This window comes from Peromyscus eremicus, chromosome 8b (assembly GCF_949786415.1).
Source record: "Peromyscus eremicus chromosome 8b, PerEre_H2_v1, whole genome shotgun sequence".
NCBI lineage: Eukaryota > Metazoa > Chordata > Mammalia > Rodentia > Cricetidae > Peromyscus > Peromyscus eremicus.
In genome coordinates, this window is record NC_081424.1 from 44,578,729 (window position 1) to 44,602,535 (window position 23,807).

Genomic DNA, 23,807 nt, shown 5'->3' on the forward strand with positions numbered 1-23,807 from the left:
ACACACTACACATTGAGACAGAATGTACGTTCCATGAATCATTGAGAAAATGATCAGCTTAATTTCTGAGTCTATTGTAAGTTCTTTTCAACCATGGCCAGTTTGGTTGGAACAGTTTGCAGGGTCAGTCACCTTCAGCCCAGTAGGTGATTATTGTCCAAATTCAGATTGAATGTAACAGGATGAAGGAAGGATGCCAGTGATTCTGTGCATGATGAGGCTGATGTTAATTTAGAGGCAGAAATGTGTTTCAATATGCTCTAACATTTGTGAAGTGAAATGTTTTCAGGTGCATCAAACTGATTGTGGGGAGAAATGCCTATATTATCAGATGAAAATTCAAAAGGTGTATTCAATCATTTTCATCATGTGATAGCCATTGACCTTTTGAGAGGAAAGATTTATCTCAGATAGAACTTTTTAGTTTACTGAAATATTTTGTTATAAAAAATATCTCTATGGGAAACATTTAGTGACAATACTTGAAAAGTTTGTTTGGGGAGTGAAAAGTCAAGATACCCAAAGGTTTTTAAAATGTAAGTAAATAGTTTATGCTAGAAAAATATTAAAATGTAGGTATGATGTTGCATTAACGTAGTTCCAGCACTCAGCAGGAAGAGGGCAGAAGATTGCTAGTGTTAGTTCGAGACTGATCTGGGGTATCATATCAAGAAATAAGGAAAGAAGGAAGAAAGGGAGGTAGGAAAGGATAGAGGGAGAGAGGGAGGGAGGTGGGAAGAATGAAGGAGGGAAGGAGGGAAGGAAGGGAAAGGAGAAAGAAAGAACAAGCTAGAGATAGAAATAAATTATAATTACTTGATTTTCATGTTTTTCTTCATTAGAAAACAAACACATTCATCAAACTCATTGTATAGTAAAATGTTTTGGTTCTCTCTATGTAGCTCTGTAGACCAGGCTGGCCTCAAACTCACAGAGATCCACCTGCCTCTGCCTCCTGAGTGCCAGGATTAAAGGTGTGCGCCACCACCGCCCGGTTTGTTTTGGTTCTCTCTCTGAGTAGTAACTAGTATGTTTATATGATTTTGGTTCTCTCTCTGAGTAGTAACTAGTATATTCATATGGTGATTTTGGTTCTCTCTATAAGTAGTAACTATTACATTCATATGGCGTTTTTTTTCCCTTGTGGAAACTGTGAAAAAATGCAAGCAATTTTATAATGCAGTTCTTTCACTCCGCTCGTATTCATTGAATGAATCTCAGGGGTAGCATGTCCATAATGACAACTGTTTAGGAGAAGCTGGCCAAACTAATGAAGCTTCAGCTCCATTACAGGCACACAGCAGATAAGCAGAGATGCTGTGGTTCCCATTTCAGAATCTGAAGAACAGGGAAGAAACTCAAGCAAGACAATGAGAAAAATCTGAGAGTGCCTGTTTCTGACACGTTGACTCTGAGATATTTACTCAGGATGGCATTTCCCCTGCAGGTCCATCTACTGTGAAGCCATTTGTTGACAGTGCCATAGACTGAGGTTCATGACATTCATTCAGGTGTATTCTTTATTATAATTAGGTGGGGTTTTTTTCTGAGCTAAGGTTTTCCACAGGAGTTTTTTTTTGGTGTGACAAAAGATCTCCTTATGCAAACCATTTCATGAGTTTCTTAAATAACGTCCAAGAACCCAAATGTCTTCAGGTTAAAGATGAGAGGAAATGGTTAAATACTGTGAGCGGTGCTCTCATCTAAACATTTATAACCCTATAGTTTAAGCATGCTTTTACTGCTTACAAAACTGGAGAGCCTGGAGCCATCTTACTTGTGGATTGTGGGGGTCTCTGCAAACACCATGGCCAGCAGAGTGTCAAGCCACAAGAAGGAAGTCTGGTTCAGCAGGACTCGGTAACTGGTGTTGGTTCAAACTTCAAGAATCTGACCCCTGCTAGTTTATTTTAGGCATGCTTAAGCACAGCACAATTTGGAAAAAAAAAAAGTTTCCTGGTGATAATTAACTCAATCCCATGTGCACAGCTAAGCTTAAGACATAACTACATCAAAACTCTTATAAAGTAAAGTGACATTTTCCATAAAGATAGGTTCTGTAGATTAACTGAGGGAGACAGGCTCAAGAGAAACAAGCTCATGATAGGACCTGGGGTAGCTGATGTGGCCTGGCCATACAGAATAGCATAGAGGTTACTAGACTATTAGCCACATTGGTTCACAGCCTTCTGGCTGGAAAACAGGTTATATATCTTTTTCTTTGAAGAGACAATCCTGTATGTTTAACATTCCTTGTTTCTCTGGTGCTTATCTATGAGCATAAAGACCTACATGCCTCCTACAGGGGATTTCAAAGTCTTTACCTGCAAAATGAAAACTGTGCACAAGGTCATTGTTCAGATATCTTATGGACTTAATGTTTATTATTATTGTTGTTGTTGTTTAGACACAAAGGAAAATGCCAGTGTTGCAGATACACTTCAAAAAATTTGGTCGATATTAGAGATGAATATGGAGCAGTATGCACTTTCTCTCCTAAGGTAAACAACACCTCTAGGCCTCTTCTAGCTAAAGAATACTTCTAGATTTCCAGTAAAGAACTGTTCTATATGGCCATAATGGCCTCTATCCCAGATAGCACCTGTGAAAAACATCCAAGATTCTTGGTGCTTTTAAGGCTAGATATAGATTCAGGCACCTCACCAACTCCCACCCTGTCGTGGAAGATGCCACAGGCTTCCCTGCAGGGGACAAGCAGATATCATGATTTATTTTAGTCAGTTACATGAGCCAGAAAACGTAGAGGAAGAAAATTCTAATATTATACTCTTGTTTGTGATCTTAGTTCTTTGTCATTGAATTGTCCACACCCCTTGCCCACATTAACCTCACAAGCTCCCTTCCAATTTCTAGTCTTTCTCCAGACCCTTCAGTGGCCCCAACCTAGCTGACAACTGCTTTGCCTGCTTCCACTTCCCCAGCTTTAGAGCTTAACCATCCAGCCTCAGTTCTCATTGATGAGCATTAATTATTCCCTTTCTTGGGAATTACATTCTCCTTCAGTTAAAATCGTCAGACAACTTCAAGTGCCTTTGGAAGTTGCTGTTCATGATTGACCAGGAGTGTACTTCTCTCTCTTGGTATCAGTTGCCACAACTTACACAGTGCCTCTTTGACCTCAACTGGGAAAACATTGGTATCTGAGGTGATTGCTGCCTGGGAGGCCAGCCCCTGGCAGTGCAGGGCTCAAAGGGAAAGGCACAGAGCTGGCATATACTAGACTTTTTCATCTGAGGGTAACCACTAGGAAAAAAGACACCCACTCTCTTGATGGTTTCCTTCAGACCTTTTCTTTCTTTATTTTTTTTTTGCATTCTCAATTCTTTATTTTTCTGTTGATTTCCTTCTCTCATTCTTAATGTTCTCTTTCTAACTCTCTCATTCTTGATTTTTTTCCTTCTAACTCTATCATTTTTGATGTTTTCCTTCTAGACCATTTTAACTCTTTTTTAAAAATTCTTTTTTTTTTTAGCTTTTATACCCCAGCAAAATCTTTCAGGCAATGTAAAAATTACAATGTGCTTACATTCTGTTTTCAAGTGAATGATTACAATGAATATAAAACAAATGCAAAAAACTGCATGTTTTTCATATCTGTTACATCATTAAATGTTTTGTGTATTACAGGTGAAAAACAAATTATCCCAAGAACTCACATACATTCATACCCAAGCAACTTGTTATAGATTAACCATGTAGGCAAGCAAGATATTTTTCTCAGTCAGATCTTTTACTGAAGTTTTGTAGTTACAAAGAAAGGGCCAATTACTTTATTACTTAACTTGAAAGGTAATTTTGTTTGTTTGTTTATTTGGTTTTTGTTTTTCAAGACAGGGTTTCTCTGTGTAGTTTTTGGTGTCTGTCCTGGATCTCGCTGTGTAGACCAGGCTGGCCTTGAATTCGCAGAGAACTGCCTGCCTCTGCCTCCCGAGTGCTGGGATTAAAGATGTGTATCACTGCAGCCTAGTAAAAGGTTATCTTATAAAGGATCATAAACCTCAACTTTTATATATGAAAAAGAATTAGTCAGCTCTACTTTAAATCTTCGGGGTGCATCAATTGTTTCTTATATAAGGAGATTGAGGGCAAAGATGGGCACAAGGAATTAATCACCATCTTTGGTCATCAACCCATCCTAGCAAGAGAAGCACATCTGCTAGTCATAATTGGGCTGCTTTGTTCTTGTTCCCTGACTTTAAAGAGTTCTGGATTCAACTATGTGCCTTTCTCAAACTTTAGATTATCTTCTTGAGTTTTTCACTTCAAAGCTATTTGACAAAAACTTCTTAGTCTAACTTTGTTATTTTCAAAACTTTGTTTCAGCTTTGATGCCCTCTGAAACCTGTGAACACCCTCTCACAACATTAAGTTTAGAAGAATTTAAACTAGCTGGTCTACTGGGACTCAATTGTTTTCCTTAATCATTAACCTAAGTCACAGTCTATACAGCTCCTCAATAGAAATTCATGTGTTCTAGCTGTGTGACACTTCCTTGTTTTATTTTTTAATATCAAAACTCTATTTAAACTAGCATTATTATTATCAAATAGACTGTACAGCTTAAGAAGGAATCATCTTCATAACAATCCACAGGTAAAAAAAGCCCAGTAGAAGGGAATGTTTCCTTGAGAAAAACAGACTACATTACAGGCAGTGGGGATCTCCCCACACCCATTCACACCATGCCAGATACCAGAGAAAGATGGCCGGGGTCTGGGGTCTCGGGGCCTTGCCTATCTGAGATTCACCCATCAAGGAGTTGCATCCTGGTGGACTGATACCCTAGAGTCAATTGCTCCTCTGATATGGCTACTGGCATGGTATATTGCTATTTTAAGGGCTACTTCTCACTTGTAAATGGAGTTTATTTTAAAAGTGCTTTGTCACTGATACTCAGTTACTTTTCCATTTCTAGACTAATGTTTAAAAGCAAGTGTAGGTCTATGGAGTCTTACCCATGCTATCAAGATGAAGAAACAAAGGTAGCCTTTGCTGACTACACGGTGAACTATGCAGACCAGCCACCGAATTCTTGGTTTATAGTATTCAGGCAAGTGGTGCATACAGTGTCCTGACCTGCGGTGTCCGGAGTGAAAGTATGATTAGCGGTAAAAGTATCAGCCTCTAGACTGCTTTCATATTTGGTTAAAACTTTTCCATACATATACATAACATTTTCTACACATATGATGGAATGTCAGAGAATTTTTATCAATAGTCCTTCCATCAAAATATAAAAATGTAAACAATTTATAGAGTTTTCAGTGAATGTATTAACATAATAAAATCAGTCTGTTTCCAGTGTAGTTAGATAGCATTTATTTCCAAGCAATAGTATGTCTGGTACAAGTCATGACTGTTGTATACAATGGGAGTTTGCATTTGAACATCAAAATGACACTAATAATAAACTGAAATGGAAAAGATATGCAAGCCTTTTAGTTACTTGCAATTTTAAGGTTTCACAAAGATTCTTTGGGTTTAAATTCCTTTTAAAGCGTCACACTAAGAAAGGCCTGTGCTTTTGTAATTCTAGAGAAACATTTTTGGTTCCTCAAGATATGATCTTAGTCCCCAAAGTATACACTACACTCCCCGTCTGTATGCTGCATGTTGTTAACAATGACACAATGGAGCAAGTGCCGAAGGTGTTTCAGAAAGTGGTGCCTTACCTTTACTCCAAGAACAAGGTAGGTGCAGAATATATCCCCAGAAGTTCAAACAAGGTGAATTGGAGCCCAGAAGCAAGCACAGCAGCTGAGCTTGCAATCTCCCCAGGAGGAAGAGTTTTAGTGAATGCTGCCACACACTTCACATCCCAGAAAGAACACATTGTACATGCCCAGTGTTGAAACCAAAGCCACATCGGTTTTAAAACAGAAGCGGATCCCAGGAGTCCATTTGGTCCTATAAGGAAACAGGCCAGGCTTGTCTCTACTTCACACATAGCCTTTGTTCATGCCCCTTACGCATGTGGGGACTGAGATCATGTTCCCAGCCCCCACCCTCAGTCTTCCAAGGCTGTATGACTATCAGGCCAAGAAGCACTGTAAGCTGCCTGCTGAATGGATGAGAGACCCTGGCCTTCCGTCAGATGTTTCCTCTTTGGGCATTGTAATCTCTTATTCATGCTTTCAATCACATTCCCCATTAGTGCATCGTGACAAGTATAGTGGATGTGGGCAGCAAACACAGAGAGCTGCTTTTGCTCCTAACTTCCATTCTTTAGCCCTGTGGTTTTGAGCTTGATCATTTTTCCCTCTGGATTATGGTTGTACTTTTCTTTTGAGGTTCATTTCAGCCTACAATATCATGCATTATTTTATGTAAATTAGACAGACCTGTCTAATGAATGTCTAATGAATATTGACTTCATAAGGATGAAGAATAGATGTAAAATGAATTCATTCAATAAGAAACTGAACAGTTCTTTTGAACTACTTTTGAGATTTGAGGAAACATTTTCTTTTAAACAAGAAAAATAGAATTTCTTTTTATAATTTTAAGACAAAGCCCTTCTATGTAGCACTGGGTATCCTGGAACTCACCGTGTAGATCAGGCTGGTCTCAAGTTCTCAGAGATCTGCCTGCCTCAGCCTCCTGAGTGCTAAGGTTAAAGGCATGCACCAACACACCCAGCTATAATTCTTGATTAAACAACTTAATTCTACTGATTATTTATATATGTATGTATACATATGCATAGTGATATTTTAAAAAAATTTTAATGAATTTATTAGTTCTCATAATTTTTAAAACTCATGTTTAGTAAACTCAATTTTCTATTATTTTTTTCATGAGATAAATTTTCTTGATTTGGGCATCAGATTTTATAAAATTGGAAGATAGTATCAAATTGTACCTAGTACCTTTAATTATTTTTACCTCACATTGAATCAGAGAAGTATCAAATCTATAGTTTATGGGGCAATCTGGTAAACAAATATTTTATATGGAAGTCATTTGTATTTGATATTATGTTCTGAATAATAATTTAAAAAATTCATATTATTAAAGCCAATGGATCAGTTTTTTATCTATATTTAACCATATCATTTTAACTTATGGCCATTATGTTTACCACTTGTTGAAATGATATTCATATTTCCTTTATTTCAGTAACACTTTTCATTTTTTACACATCAAGCATGCTTTTATGAACTGAATTTAACCCACTGTGTTTATTCATGCTCTATATTCTCCTTCATGGCCTAACAAATGACATTTCATCAAAAATTCCAGGATTGTGAAATTTCCCTTACCTATGAATGCTACCTTCCACAGCAGAATGTCTTGTACTAAATCCAATGGTAGAAAAGAATGCAGGTCCTTCCATAACAAATTTGTTTTTACACATAGACAATTTTTGCATTGTCATTTATCAGACTTAACTTAGACTTTTGTTTAAACAGAAACAATTTGATTTGTTATCACAAATATTAATTAAGAAAGCTCAAAAGCAAGGAAATGGTTTTGTGTATGGCAGTGGTTCTCAACCTTCCTAATGCTTCAACCATTTAGTACAGTTCTTTATGTTGTGGTCGTCCCCAAATATAACATTATTTTCATTGCTGCTTCATAACTGAATTTTGCTACTGTTATGAATCTTAATGTAAATATCTGTGTTTTCAATGGTCTTAGGCAACCCCTGCAAAAGGGTTGTTCAACCCCCAAAGGGGTCGTGACCCACAGGTTGAGAACTACTGGTCTAAAGGCAGAGTCTAGAAAAATCATAGATGCTATCAAAATCTGGAGATGATTTCTCTTTCACCAAATAAGTTATATTAATATTAGTCATTGATACTTAATTTAGGAAGGGACATTTAAAAATATTTAATTCACAGGTTTTGGGGTGTGTGTGTGTGTGTGTGTAGTTTTGAGTTTTTTGTTTTCTTTTGTTTTTGTGTTTTATCATGGCTGGCTCTCTAAACTAAGGTTAATTCACATGTATTTTTCTCAAGGAGGCAAGTTGAGTCAAAATGTAGAAATGTAGAAGCACTTTCCATCTCCATTTCACATGACAAGTTCAGATTGTATCCAACACCCCCATCCCTCTCTCCTGTCTCTTCTGCCCTCTGTATCTATCTGACTTTTAGGGAAAGAAATGGGAAGCCTGTGCAAGAAAAGTTGATCTGTGTGAATGGAGAATTAGCTTTCCATGGTGCCTTTTTTCCTTTTCTTTTCTTTTCTTTTTAGTATGGCTTGTCATCTCTTCGAGATTCTCAGTCTTTAAATAGGCTTGATAATTATTTATGTCCCAGGTAAAATGTGGCACTGAACGTTACCTCAGAACAAAGCTGATGCAAAGAAAACTATTGCTTAAATCTTTGCCCTGTAGTCTGTATTAACACCCTGGGACCTGACAAGCATGGCAACATATGTGTAGCCATATGTCCAGAGATGAAAAACATATACTGCTTCCCAAATGTACTGCATCACAGAAACACTGTTCATAAAATGCGTTGGGTCAATATTTCACAAAACTCATCCTGGAAGACACTACTGTAAATTGAAGCCCTTGTCTTTCTTTTTTCTACTAGGCATTTCTTCCTTCCTTCCTTCCTTCCTTCCTTCCTTCCTTCCTTCCTTTCTTTTTTTTCTGAGACAGGGTTTCTGTGTAACAGCCCTAGCTGTCCTGGAACTAGCTCTGTACACCAGGCTGGCCTCAAACTCACAGAGATCTGCCTGCCTCTGCCTTCTGAGTGTTGGGATTAAAGGCTTGCACTAGCACCACATAGCCTACAAGGCATTGCTATCCTTCTGTCTTTACCACTAAATAATTTGCTCTGGCATTAATGAACCATCTTGATATGATATCCTAGAGATGGTTTCCAGAGACAGGTGAACATCTTTACCTATACAGAGGATGTCTAAGGCTAATGCGAAGAGAAATAAAAATGTAGCCCTGGGTGCTACCCAACTTCATTACCTGACTGGAGCCCTCTTCAAGAGACATCTGCCCCAAATGAAATTCAACAGCTTTGTTATTATTTACTAGTACGTTAGTTAGATGATCTAATCAATTTCTTCCTTATAAAGTCATTTTGGCCTGTAGGAGTCTGTTTTGTTCCTTTGAATTTTCACAAGGCATCCTTTGATGCTTGATAAGGACTCTTATTGGAATGAGGCTTGCAAATGTATATGCTTCTTCAATTAAACTAACAGTCATCTTCCTACTTAGGTCATAATTCCTCAAAGATGGAACAGTGGGATTTAGGTCACTGACTTGTGAGATTTCTCAGAGTTTATTTCTTTACAGCACTGAGGATCTAACCCAGGGGTACACACAAGCTAAGCAAGCATCTTACCACTTTGATACATCCTCAGCCCTAAGCTGATTATTTCTAAGGATTTTAAGCATAACATTAATGGCTTGATGGTTCTTAAGAGATCTTGTACCTATGGGGAGCATATTTATTATGATAGCAAATTTCTTTCCACGTATTTGAGAGGCTCATGGCAATGTGAATCCTATGTGTGTGGTTGCCTTCTCTTTTAGAAAGGCTACACATTTGTGGCTGAAGCATATACTGGAGACAACTACGTGTCAGGCGCACGGTGGAAACTGAGGCTCATTGGCTCTTATAACCCGCTTCCATTTCTTTCCCGAGATGCACCGTGCAACACCTTCACCATAAAGGAAATTAGAGACTACTACATTCCTAATGACAGGAAAATCATGTTCAGGTATAAGTATAGAATAGACAGATAAAGACGTTCTTAAAATATTTTTATTAAAATGAATTTGTACTTCTAAGTGCATTAAATTTTAATTTCTGTAAATTTATGAAAATAACTAATTAACACTAGCATGGCCAAATGGATGATCAAACCTGTACAGTTTCAAATAATGCTAATACCCTTTCTAGGCTTTGTTTTACTTCACTGTCACTGAAGATTCTTCCTGGTCTCCTATGGCTATTTGACTTTCTCCTTGCTCCACTGTATCTTTGGCTACTCTCTGGTTGGGGGGTGTGGGGGGCGGGGCATCCTTGTCTGTCACTCCAGCCTTCTTTTCATGCTCACCTATTCATTCCCCTTGAATTGGCCTAGTATTGATGTCACTTTCTTCCCTTAATCGTGTCTGTGGATTCTAATTCTGACATACCACAGCCTTGGTGTGTGTCTCCCCCTCTTTTCTCAATGCTCCTGCACAATTTTAGGGTCTCCATTATGCTTGTTACATAAAGTTGTTGTTTTGGGAATCTAGGATTCTGTTACATTTGTTTTAATACATTGCATGGTCGCTCTTTCTTCTTAATTTATGTGTCTATCTTTACTACTAACATATATATTTGTTCCGGGTGCCATTCTTGTGGTAAACATCTTATGTAATGTATATACATTTTAGTTGATTATCTGTTCCTCAGCCTCTATGAGAATTAATGTTTTTTAACTTAGTTTTATTGAAAGATTCTTCTCTCATGTAATGTATCCGACCACAGGTTGCCCTCCCTCTACTCCTGAGTTCCCCTTCCCAACTCTCCTCTCCCCCAGATTCATTCACCTCTGTTTCTTCAGTAAAGAGCAGGCCTCCAAGAGATGACAGTCAAGCTAACTGAAGGGCAGACACATGTCCTTTAAACATGGGAACTAGCACACAGCGGCCAATGCATTGTTGGTGTGCATTAAATATTTTCTCTTTTTAATAGAAAATGTTCTTCCCCCTGAATTTAGAAAACACATTAAATATATGTGTCATTCATAATCAGACAACCAACAAACAGCCCTAATTGGTACTTTGTTCTTGTTTCTTATATCATTTCTTTCTGGTCATAGTTTACCACTTTTAAAGTCACGACAGTGAGAACTTTGTGATTCTGGTATTTCATGCAGTGTTATGTAATGGTCATTTATCAATAATGTCAAGATGTCTTTAGCTGTTTTATGACTTCCAGTAGTCAGTCATGTGAATACTCAGTCATTTACTTGGTTTAATGCTACTCCTTATTGTTAAAGCCACGATGGACATGATCTATGGTGCCTAGTTAAAAAAAATACCCTATTATTTTCTAGGTTTTATTATATTGAAGAGCTATTTTAAAGGCACCATACATTAGTGAGTTGGTTTTCAGAGAGAAAAAACTAAGTCTTATTGATAAAATTTGACAAATAATAATACTCTGCCTGATTTTTTCTTATAATTCTTATTCAATACAAAAACTTTCCTCCTTAAAATTGCAAAAAATTTAAATCAAAACTGAATAAGCAACAACACTAAACCACAAAACTATATACATATTATAACCCTAAGTGCATATTTAAGCTTTATACATGGACATATTTTAATTTAATTAATTTAAGCTTTATATATGAACCTAGGTAAAAACATAAAGAACATTCTGCATGAAAGCAGACTAAAATGGGGATTTGCCTATCAATTTGTCTTCCTGTAACATATTTTCTTTCTTTTTTTTTTTTTTTTTTTTTTTTTTTTGGTTTTTCGAGACAGGGTTTCTCTGTGTAGCTTTGTGCCTTTCCTGGAACTCGCTTTGGAGACCAGGCTGGCCTCGAACTCACAGAGATCCACCTGCCTCTGCCTCCCGAGTGCTGGGATTAAAGATGTGTGCCACCACCGCCCGGCCTGTAACATATTTTCAACATTGCCTCTAAGAAAGAAAATAAGAAAAAAGGAGAGCAAAAACTAAAAATGGAATGATTAACTTGTTTACTAGTGTGACTAGTTTACTAGCTTGACTGGTTTGTTTACCAGAAGCCATGGAGCCATATTGAGACCATTTACAGACTAAGAAGCAGTATTTAACCTAGAACTGAGTTAGTCCCAGAAGCTGGTCTTGAAGGTGTGGAACAGAGAGGTGAGGAAGTTGGGAAGAGGCTACTTGAGGAGTGTGAAAGTGCTCAGCATTTTCTGGGAAGGAGGACATTTCTTTGCAAAGTGCATTTCCAGGATGCAAAAGGGAGTGACTAAGACATAGAGATCCCTCTGCAGAACCCTTTCTGGAAGCCTCTCCTAACACAGAACAGAAAGCTTTAAAGCATTCTAAGGAAACTGACATTATCAGAGTTGTGTGAAAAACTTGTCTATAATATAGCTGAGTAGCAGTGGCGCACACCTTTAATCCCAGCACTCGGGAGGCAGAGGCAGGCAGACTTCTGAGTTCTAGGTCAGCACAGGCAGGGGAACACAGAGAAACCTTGTCTTGAAAAACAAAACAAAACAAAAATGTCTATAATACATGAATTGAAAAAATCAATATAATTTCTAAGATAAAAGGCTATAGCTACATTATCATGAAATTCTGTTTAATTATTCAAGATGTGAAACATGGAACTTATTAACTCAGACGGCTTTGAGATGTTGAGTGGAGTGAAGGGGAAGGGGCCAAAAGACAGAGGAGCCGTTAGAGAGCAGTGAGATAGCTCAGGTAGTAATAGATCTGCCACCGCTGCCCTGTCAGGGTCATGACAGAACACTGAGTGACTAACCAATAAAAATGCCTCACAGTCTAAAGTCAAGTTGTTACCAGGGTAGGTGTCTCCAGAGCACTCTGGAAAGAATCTCTTTCATGACCTCCCCTTGGCATTCTGTGGTTTGCTGACATTCTTTGTGGGATCATCACTCAACTCTGTTTTCATCTTTATATAGTGTTTCATTGTGTGACTGTTTCTACAGTCTGCCCTGCTATTCTAAGGCCACTAACCATTTTGCTTTGGCCTCATCCTTTAACTTTTCCTTATGATGAAAACTATCTCCACATAAGATGACCTTGTGAGGTCTCCAACATGGCTTCTGTAGGACGAAGAGATAGAGTTCAACCAATCAGAAAGAGGGGCATGAATCTGGAGATAGAATATTTTATTTTTTCCTGCAAAGGGTTCTTTTTTTCTATTAAGAAACTTTTTGTTCATTTTACATATCAACCACAGATTCCCCTCTCATCCCTCCTCCCACTCAACCCTCCTGACCTTGAGCCTTCCCACCAACCCATCCCCCATGCCCTCCTCCAAAAAGGTAAGGCCTCCCATGAGGAGTCAGCAGAGCCTGGTACATTGAATAGAGGCAGGTCCAAGCCCCTCCCACTGAATCATGGCTGTGCAAGGTGTCCCACCATAGGTAATGGCCTCCAAAAGGAGATAGAATATTTTAAAATGATGTAAAATTAACAGCCTCCTCTGATTGGGCTCACCTCAGGAAATGTCTGACTGATGTCATTTACTTCAGATGAGGACACAGGGCAGAAGCTAATTTGCAAGGTGATTAGTAGGAAGAGTTCTTGCTTGTAAATATTAGTAACAGTCACATGATCCTAGAGAGACAGCTGAGCTAGAGGCTTCCGTTTAAGACCTTTGATTCCATTTGAGCTCATGGAGACCCTGGGAAACTGTAGGATGAATGTTGTTTCCAATCTATGAATGAGAGCACAGCATTGCTTCTCTGATGTGTGTGGGATATCAATGGCAGAGGTGCTTGAGAAAGCAGATCCGAAGAGAAGGGACAGTGTGAACTTGCTTTGCTCAGAGGCAACCCGTGTCTAAAAACAAGACTTGAAGGATCCCTTCAACCCTGATAGACTCTTCCAAGAGCTCAGAGGATAATACTAAAAGTTTCCATGTGGGAGGTACACATGCTTAAAATCTTGGCCAGTGTAAACTAAGACTCTGGGTCAGTGCTGAGCAAGTGAGTGGGAGATGAATTGGTGAGAAGAGCCAAAAGGGGTGGGGGGGACTCCAGAGAGGGGCCCTTGGAAGGGAAGGCAGGTCAGTCTGGAGGGCAAAGTGATGGATATTGTTGGTTTGCTTCTTGAAGAATTACTAGAAAGATAAAACAGCAAAAATACAAAACAAGGCTCAGAAAGAAGACTCAGAGGGTAAAATGCTTGCCACACAATGTGCAACCTTGGCAACCTGAGTTCCATCCCAAAAATTCATGTAAATGTGGAAAGAGAGAATCAAATAAAACATACACACACACATACACATGCACATGCACACACACACACACACAGAGTAATAATGCTTTTAAAGAAAAAAAAACAACAACAACAACTTACAACTCTGTCCTGGGAGGGAGGAAAGTATGGCTTGATCGTCTTTTCCTACTCTTTCTTACTGAAGCTTTCTAACTTGTGCATCAAAGGGTGAGTATGGGGTGCACTAGCTGGTCATTTGCCCACTTGACATAGCTGAGTCATCTGGGAAGAGGAAACCTCAAATTGAGGAAATGCCCTCAGTAGGCAGTCCTACCCCTGAGCAGGTGGTTCTGGGGTATTTAAAAAGGCAGGTTGAGCAAGCTAAGAGGAGGAAGCCAGTAAGCAGCACTCCTCCATGGTTTCTGCCTTGGGTCCCTGCCCTGACTGCCCTTCACGATGGACTGTAAACTATAAGGTGAAAGAAATGTTTTTCTCCCCAAGTTGTGTTTGGTCATTGTGTTTATCATGGCAATATAGGGTAAACTGAGATGGGGGTGGGGGGGCACTGAGAATACTTTTGGTTTCTCTGTATTTTATTCTTCGGAGCAAAGTGATATTGAGGGCGAAACTTGCAAAGGTCTGCTTCTATGAGCTGTTCTTTTTCTACTGTAAAGTGGTGGGAATATGTGACATGTAGTGCTGGTCACGTGACTGTCAAGGATGGTGGCTTTTAGATCTATTCTGTTTCATAAGTGGCTTCCTGTTGTACTTAACAAAAAGGTACATTTCCTACTTGGAGTTTTCTAATAATGGAAATGTGCTACTGTGTTTCTTGACTGTGTCATTTGGGGCTCCTTTGTCAAAGTCTGTAGTCACTTGGACGTTTTAGCATGTCCGTGGGCCTTACAAAGCTGCTTTACTTTCAGACGATCCAATGAGAACATCATCACACCATTTCCTTCATCAACTTGAACAGAGACCAGTGTGCTTGCTCCTAAAGCTGAACTTTTCTCACCCTAGGTACTCCATCAAAGTGACCGTGGCACAGTGCATCACAATACAGGTCCGCACGTCCAAGCCCGACGCCTTCATCAAGCTGCAGGTGCTGGAAAGTGAGGAGGTCATGGTGAGCGCCACAGGCAAAGGGCAGGCCATCATCCCTGCCTTCTACTTCCTGGGGAGTGAAAGAGCATTGAGCTCCCAGTGTAAGTACCTACCTGAAGTGTGGACTGCATTCCTGAGTGGATGCTTGTGCTGCTGCGGCATTTAAAATGTTTAATTTAAAGTGGAAACCAAAACTTCACACTTGACAAACACTGTACTTGACTCCAGTGATGCCAATGTAATTATTTGTCTAATTAGGCTCTAAAAACTGACAGATTGGTTATGACTCTCCTTTAAAGAAAACTTTGAGAAAATTTATTTTTTATACATGAGTCTGCTTTTATTTTTTAAGATTTATGTATGTATATGAGTGTTGGCCTACATGTATGAATGGCACCATGTGCATGCCTGGTCGCACAGAGGCCAGAAGAAGGATTTGGACCTCCTGGAACTGGAGCCACTCGTGGTTTTAAGGTACCAGGTAGATGCTAGGAACTAAACCAAGATCCTCTTTAGGAGCAGCATGTGCTCTTAACTAATGCATCTCCTCTCCAGCCCCACATGAACGTTCTTAATAAATAACTCTAAGACCAGAAAATTTGAAAAGATCCACTGGGTTTTTTTAATCTTCTAAAAATACGCATGCCCTTTTAAGTACACTATATTCTATAAGTGTATATGTAGGCTATAATCAGTAATACCAATGCACACCAAATATGCTAACATAATAGTTCTCCTTTTTAGCTAGCAAGCAAATCCTCTTATCTCATACCTCACCTAAGAAAGAACCAGAAGTGATGACTAAGAAAAAAACTGGCCCAACGAGTCAGAAGTCCTTCAAGGGCAGACCTGGAATGGCGGCAGCAGAATCAGGTCTGCCTCTGCTGGAAGAAGAAGTTATGAATGTGCCCATTGTAGAAGAAAATTGTAGCACACCACAACAGGTACATCAGCTGGGGGGAAAAGAATTCTTTGGGGCTAGGAAGATGGCTTGGTGGATACAATGTACGTATGTAACTCCAGGCTGGGAGACCAAGAGAAGCAGATCATAGGGTCAGTTAGTTTAGACAAATTGGAAAGTTCTGGATTCAGTGAGAGACTGTCTCAAAAAGTAAGGCAGAGAACAACTGCAAAAGGAACTCAGACCTGGCTCTGGTCTCCCTGCACATATTCACAGGCAAGTACACCTGCATACACATGTGCATAGGCACACAGAGTGAAGCAATAAAGGTTAACAACAACAACAACAACAAAAAAAACCAGGGAAGAACCTATCACCACCTGCATACACATGTGCACAGGCACACAGAGTGAACCAATAAACGTAAAAAAAAAAATAGGGAAGAACCTATCACAGGATGTAAACAGGGACTGGGACATAACTGTGATGATGTTCAAGGTCACACTATTTAGAAATCATTACAGACAAATCTAAAAATAAAAAGAAGACTGAATCAAGTAGCTGTGGCCTTAACTAACATGGAGACACCCACCTGCCCAACTAAGAAGAAATTCGAAAAGCTATTAGAACGGTGTAGAGAGCAGGTGAGTCAGTAACCCAATTGAAATGTTCAGTGCATGCCTCCTGGAAACCAGTGTTGCTGAGGAGCAAACTAAGAACCATTTTGGGGATTTGAAATTTCGAATTATAGTGTCTTTGTCTTGGCATACCCAGGCTATTTTATTGCTTCCTGTGTGTGTGTGTCTGTGTGTGTGTGTGTGTGTGTGTGTGTGTGTGTGTGTGTCTGTGAGCACTCATGTGTGTGAGTATGGAGACATATGTGTCAAAGCATACCACAGCAAGCCAGGGGACAACCTCTGGTCAAAGTCCTTGCCTTCTGTCTTGTTTGTAGCAGGATCTCTTTGTGGTTTGCTACTGTGCAAACTCAGGTTAGTTGGCCCAGATTCTAGGGATTCCCCTGCCTCCAGCTTCTATCTTGCCACAGGAGTGCTGGGATTACAGACACTGCTACCATGCCTAGCTTTAGAACGGTTCTTGAAATTTGAACTCAGGTCTGCACACTTTCAGGAGAGGTTCTTAATTCACTCAGTCATCTCCCCACTCCACTCAGGATATTTTGAAAGACAGGTTTGGGGCTGGAGAGATAACTTGGGGGTTTGCAATGTTCGTTGCTCCTGCAAAGGACCTAAATTTGGTTCCCAGCACCCATATAGGGTGGCTCACCACCAGCTACAACTCCAGCTCCAGAGACTGAATACTCTCTGGCTCCTCAGGCCACCTGCACTCATGTGCACACATGTGTAAAGCTAAAGTAATTATTTTTAAAAAGATAAATATTTTGTGATTAAAAAAAAAAACTAATGAGCGCTTCAATAAAAGCCAAAGTGCCTAAAGATATGTGGTATTAGCAGAAAGCAACAGCAAATACATTAATAATTAATAGTTTAAAAGCCCATAAGTGTGAAAACATGATAAAATATGTTAAATAATATTTTAGTTAAAAAGAATATCAACTGAGACTTTATGAAACATAGAACTCAATGAGTTTTTAATAAAAACTCAACAAATTATGCTTTGTCAACAACACTAATATGTATTTAATGAAATAACTGACTTTGATTAATCAGCTAGGCATGAATAACCTGAAACATGTGAGCTGAGCTATTGCAACAAAAGTTAGAAACAAGCTAAATAATTACTCATTGAAAAAGAGACAAGGTTTTGAGAATGATGGGGAAAGAAAATCAATGAAATGTGCAAAAAAAAAAAAAACCCTTAAAATGAATTATCCACAGTTTTGGATTTTATATTTTTTTTTTTTTTTTTTTTTTGGTTTTTCGAGACAGGATTTTTCTGTGTAGCTTTGTGCCTTTCCTGGAACTCACTTGGTAGCCCAGGCTGGTCTCAAACTCACAGAGATCCACCTGGCTCTGCCTCCCGAGTGCTGGGATTAAAGGCGTGCGCCACCACGACCCAGCTGGATTTTACGATTCTAATGTATGCTACTCATAAGACCAAGAGAAACACAGAAGGCATGAATTTATAAACATAAGAAAATGGGATGGGATTTCAAGGCCATTGAGTAGTGTGGACAAGTCTGTTCTTGCAGAATTAGACACTCGGGCCAGGGGAGAAGTGAAGGGTGGTGGGGAATGAGAAAGGAGTTTGGCAAAACTCATTTGTAAGAAGATAATACTCTGAGGAAAGAGATAAAGCACTAAAATTGCAATTATAATACCGTCAAAATTTTTCCTTGCTAAATGTTACATGACCCGGTTGTTTATGTTCAGTCTGCTTTCTCATAGAACCCAGGACCACCAGCCCAGGGGTGGTGCCACCCACAGTAGAATGGACCCTCCTCCCACATCAGTCACTAATTAAGAAAAGGAATTTTATTAATTGAGTTTCCCATCTCTCAAATAACTCTAGCCCTATGCCAAGTTTGAAGAGACCTGTGCACTGTGGGTTGCTACCCTCTGGAACCGGAATTAGGCAGACACCATACCCAAACACCAATTTCCAAGCACAAACCAAACACAAAGAGATTCTTTATTAAGCCACAGAGACAAGATGACTGAGTCTGAATCCTGAATCCAGCAGAAACAACAGCAAATAGTTTTTCAAGTGTTAATTTTAAGAGAGAAAAGGGAGAGTTCTGCTTTAGAATGAGCTAGGATGTGTTGGTAAGTTCTGATTGGGTATTTTAATTAGGTTAGTCAAAATTACCAATTTTTATTGCTGGACCTTGGTGTTTCAATAGTTGTGCCTTGAGATTCAGTCTCAGGAATGAGTCAGTGGCCAAATAAGGGAATGGACCTTGGGGGCTAGCTTTAGGAATGTAATTTAATGGTTTAGCCAAGTCAAGAGGGGTGAAAGGCAAAGCCTGTTGGTACTGTGTTTGCCATGCTTGGACCTGCTAGAGCCCTTCAAAGCTAACATAAAACTAGTGACCATAAAAAGAAACACTGATTTTCTTTAAAATATAGAGGTGAAATTATTAGTCAAAGGAGAAAAGGTAATCTATTAGAGGCTAGGGAACTTGCTTGCCACTGCTAACACTATAATAAAGGTGGACTCAAGGTGTGCTACAGATTGAAGTGGGAAATTTAATCCATGAAAGTAATAACAAACACAGATTATGCAGGGGGACTGGTTTTATGACTTAAGTATAAAGAAAAGAGAATCCTAAAAGCCAACCACTTTGAAAAGATACTCACCCTCTGAAATAATACAAGGAAGTATGAAAATATGACAGAAATGAGATTTCACTTTATGTGCAATGCAGAGGTGAAAACTAGAAACTTAGATGATAGAGGCAGTGGCTGGGATGGAGAATGCCAAATGCATTTTTACTGAATGTTAGAGGCTGTCTCAGTTACTGCTGTACTGCTGTGAAGAGACACCATGACCAAGGCATCCTATAAAAGAAAGCATTTAACTGGGGGCTCGCTTACTATCAGAGTGTGAGTCTATGATGATCATGGTAGGGAGCATAGCAACAGGCAGCGTGGTACTGGAGCAGTGGGTGAGAGCTAACATCGTATCTGCAAGTTGGAGGCAGAGACTAGGTCTGGCATGGTCTTTTAAAACCTCAAAGTCCACCCTCAAGGACACACCTCCTCCAACAAGCAGCACCTCCAAATCCTTTCCAAAACAGTTCTACTGACTTGGCACCAAAGCATTCAAACATATGAGCCTATGGGGGCCATTCTTACTCAAACCACCACCGAAAGTGTTGGGAAACATGCTATCATGTAATTAACCTATGATGGTATGATTCATAAAATGACACATTATAAGCTTGACCTAATATGTCTTTCAGTGCACGTACTGCATGGCTTCTTTTTCTTGTCCTGACCCACTGCCTTCCCTTTCACAGTGCTACAAGTATATCATACAGTGCTTGGTGCTGTTTAACAGCTGGCCTCTCACTGAAACTCAGCTGACATTTGTTCAAGCACTAAAAGACTTAGAGAAAAGTGATATCAAAGGTATGTCACCCTAAATACTTTAAAAGTATTTGTTTTATTTTATGGGTATGGGTGTTTCCCTGCATGTATGTATGTATACCATGTGCATGCCCAGTGCTTGTGGAGGTCTAAAGAGGGCACTGGATCTCCTGAAACTGAAGTTACAGATGATTGTGAGTCTCCATGCTGGGAACAGAACCTTGGTCTTCTGCAATAGCAACCAGTGTTCTTAATACTGAGCTGTCTCTCCAGCCACGCTTTAAATATTACTCATTCCTCTTGTATCTTACATGCTGAACAGTAAATGGATCACACAATTATAAAATGTTATTGCTCACAGTCTGTAGTCTCTCATATTTTCTGTCATATTATGTTTGTGTTTTAATATTTTTACTGTGTAATTTATGAAAAATAAAACATTTCATCATTGAGGACTTGTATGTTCATATGGTCATGTTTCGTCTACTAAGCAAAACTCATGCACCTCAGCCGGGCAGTGGTGGTGCACGCCTTTAATCCCAGCACTTGGGAGGCAGAGGCAGGTGGATCTCTGTGAGTACGAGGCCAGCCTGGTCTACCTAGTAAGTTCCAGGACAGGCTCCAAAGCTACACAAAGAAACCCTGTCTCAAAAAAACAAAAAACAAACAAACAAACAAACAAACAAAAACAAAACCAAAACCAAAAAACCTTATGCACCAATTAGACTTGTGAACCTTTAAAGAAATATATAGACAACTTTTATGTTTATAAAATTATATTACCCATAGTTGTTAGGAAAGAGTAACAATAAATATAGATTCTAAAAGTACATATCTTTAATTTCAGCACTCAGGAGGCAGAGACAAGCAGATCTCGGTGAGTTCAAGGCCACTGTGGTCTCCGTAACTGCAGGTATCTAGGGTTATATAGTAAAGCACTGTCTCAAAAATATGTTATACTAAAGATTTATATGCAAATAAAATACTCACAATTGCATACATAAGTAGAAATAATAGAGAAACAGTATAATACTGTGTATGCTTCTGTGTTCAGAAAAGCTTTTGCCTGCCTGCCTTCCTAATTTTTCTTCCTCCCTCCCTCCCTCCCTCCCTCCCTCCCTCCCTCCCTCTCTCTCTCCTTCCTTCCTTCCTTCCTTCCTTCCTTCTTTCTTTCTTTCTTTCTTTCTTTCTTTCTTTCTTTCTTTCTTTCTTTCTTTCTTTCTTCCTATTCTTCAGGGATAGTTCATAGTGTCAATAGATATTAAATTATAACCCTGGAAGCTTAGAATTATAGTAGAGCCAAGAATAAGACCCAAGCCCTCTTGTTTGCCTAGGTGGTCTATTCCATGAGTTGCCTATGTCTCCTCAGACTTGTTTTCATATTATAATCATTTATTATATCTATCTTGATATAACAAAGATAGTCATGTTACTGTTGCTCAAATCAATTCCAAATACATAGCACATAACAGGGGCCACATTACCTAAGAAGAGCTTATCAGAACTACAATGGTGGAGAAATAGGTTGGTGAAGCAAACAGGCCAGGCACATACAAGACTCTGGGTTCAGTCTCAGAGGGGGCAAGAGGGGAGGAAATGTGGGAGGAAGAGGGAAGGGGAAGGAAGGAGAGATGGAGGAAGAGAGGGAAGAAGAGGTGGAGGAGAGGAGGGAAGAGAAAGAGAGAGAGAGAGGGAGGAACATGGGAGAGAGGAGGGAAGAGAGAAAGAGAAATATTAATGACTTGATTAAAATCTAGCCATCAGATAAAAATGTGCTTCTAAACACTGCCTAATGAGATTTCAAGACTACTCAATGATAGAAGAATAAATTGGTGTGCTCACATGTTAGGCTATCCAGGGTAAGACAGCATCACACAGTTCAGAATTTAATTTAATTTAAACCCAGTGTGCAAAGTGTGAAACTAACAGTATGCCTTAAGCCTCTAAAAGGAAAGCTCTCCTTAGAAGAGGAGATGCAGCACTGTAGCTAAACTTTACTGAAGAAGCTGGACAGGAGCAACTTGTCATCTGTAAAGCCCATAGAACTCCTGTCTCAGAAGACTCTCAGGAAGACATGGGCAGCACGTGGGAGTTCTCATCTCCTAGTAGCATTTAAAAAACGGTATCAGCATTATTTTATATTCCAAAGGAATCATAATATCTGTTTCTTTGTGGTACCATATTTGTCAATTTCATGTTTGGATGAGCAATTGCTAACATTAAACCATGCCTTGCATTGAATAACCTATTTATTCATTTATTTATTGAATAGCTTATGTATTAAGAAGTTGTTACTAATTGTGCTTTAAAATACAGACTTACAACTATACCTTATTTTTTAGTGTGTGTGAGTGTATGTGTGCATGCATGCATACATGTGCTTCAGCTTATAGGAATGGAAGGCAGCAACCTGTGGGAGTTGGTTCCCTATTGGATCACAATGAGCCCTTGAGATCAAATTCAGAGCATCAGGTTTGGCAACAAAGCTCCTTCACCCACTGAGCCCTTAAATGTGGATGTTTAGGTGGCCAGTTTGATTAAATTAAAACATCAAATTAATTAAATTAATATATCAACTGATGTGTAAATCTAATCAATCTTATCAATAAAAACCAGAAGTCAGATATTGGGGTAAAAACCTGAAAGATCAGAGAAGCACAGGAACAGCCACCAGTGACTTCCGACATCATCTGTTCCTCTGACCAAAAGGGTGGAGATCCTGTCTCAACCCCACCTTACCACTTCCTCTCCCTCTCTCTACAGTCCTCCAAACAAAAGTGGTTGGCTAGTGGCTAGCTCCATCCTCTGACTCCAAAAAAGCTTTATTTATCAGAACACAATCAAAATATCACACAACATTTCTCCCTTTTTGTCTAAATAAAAAGCAAAGGTATTAACCAACATAGTAAAAACATATACAGTGAGTACAATAACTATATACAAATATATATAGGAAATAATTACATTAACAATGTCTAGTCCATTAGCATTTGACAAATTCAGAGAAAATACTTCATTATCTTTCCTATCTTGGTGAGACCAAAGTGTTGTACCTAATTCATTTTCTATCCTAACTTGTGTTACCAACCCAAAACTATCTTTTTATGTCTCTCAACCTTATACAATTTACACTTCTTTTGTGAGTTTCTTTTGTGAGTTTGTCAACAAGGAAAACTATAACTATCTAGTCTTCAGCTCCATCAGAGACCCGAGAAGGATGTAATATTACCTGAGTAAACAGGAAGTGCAGAGCAAACAACTTCCAAAACTAAGAAATGACAGAAACAGCTGGCTGCCTGGACAGTTACCCAAGGTTCCTCTGTAACATTGGGGCATCCATCTTTGGCCTGCAGGCCTAGAATATCTGACAGACTTTTCTGTGAAGCAGGATTTTTGAAGGGCTGTCCCACCTTGTTCTGGCAAGTTTCTGGGGTCACTTTCTTTTGTGTCCTGCTTGTCCAATTTGGACAGCATACTGTCAGCAGTCAAGGCAAGGGCACTTTCTTTGCCCACATGGCTAGCTTTTGCCACAAAGAAAGTGAACTCCATATGGAGTTTCTTCAATGCCCATCATCCTCTCTGATGTAGATTGGTGCTTCCAGGAGCAGGCATGTCTCATTGTCATAAAAAAGGACCTACATTATTAAAACATCTCAAATGCCATATTCTGTAGATCTCTGAAGTGTTTGAAGACCACCTGTCTATCTAAAAATATCTCTATTTAACCTTGAAAACATACCTAACATGACTACAAGTTTGATTATAATATGTAGCTAACTACTAACCTGTATTTCTTTATTATCCTAAATAGTTTGAAATAATAACTTTCAAGGACTAGAAATTTACATCATATTGTTAAGTGAGCCATATAGGTACAATATCTTGAACAAGAGTGGAAAC

At 39.1% G+C, this 23,807-nt stretch overlaps 1 protein-coding gene across 8 annotated transcripts in view; it reads left to right on the plus strand.

Moving 5' to 3' along the window:
* Nucleotides 1–23,807, plus strand: part of Adgb (androglobin) — a 141,336-nt gene that overhangs the window by 86,650 nt on the left and 30,879 nt on the right. For 3 of the 8 annotated variants that reach the window (XM_059272748.1, XM_059272754.1, XM_059272749.1), the window contains exons 23-31: nt 2,408–2,501; nt 4,937–5,071; nt 5,558–5,711; nt 9,521–9,708; nt 14,913–15,097; nt 15,741–15,940; nt 16,422–16,541; nt 19,838–19,949; nt 20,755–20,820. In XM_059272748.1, the coding sequence (XP_059128731.1) occupies nt 2,408–2,501; nt 4,937–5,071; nt 5,558–5,711; nt 9,521–9,708; nt 14,913–15,097; nt 15,741–15,940; nt 16,422–16,541; nt 19,838–19,949; nt 20,755–20,820 (1,254 nt within the window). Of the gene's footprint in view, nt 1–2,407; nt 2,502–4,936; nt 5,072–5,557; nt 5,712–9,520; nt 9,709–14,912; nt 15,098–15,740; nt 15,941–16,421; nt 16,542–19,837; nt 19,950–20,754; nt 20,821–22,293; nt 22,380–23,807 lie in introns of all 8 variants that reach the window. The other 5 variants (XM_059272755.1, XM_059272750.1, XM_059272751.1 and 2 more) reach the window with 5 other exon arrangements.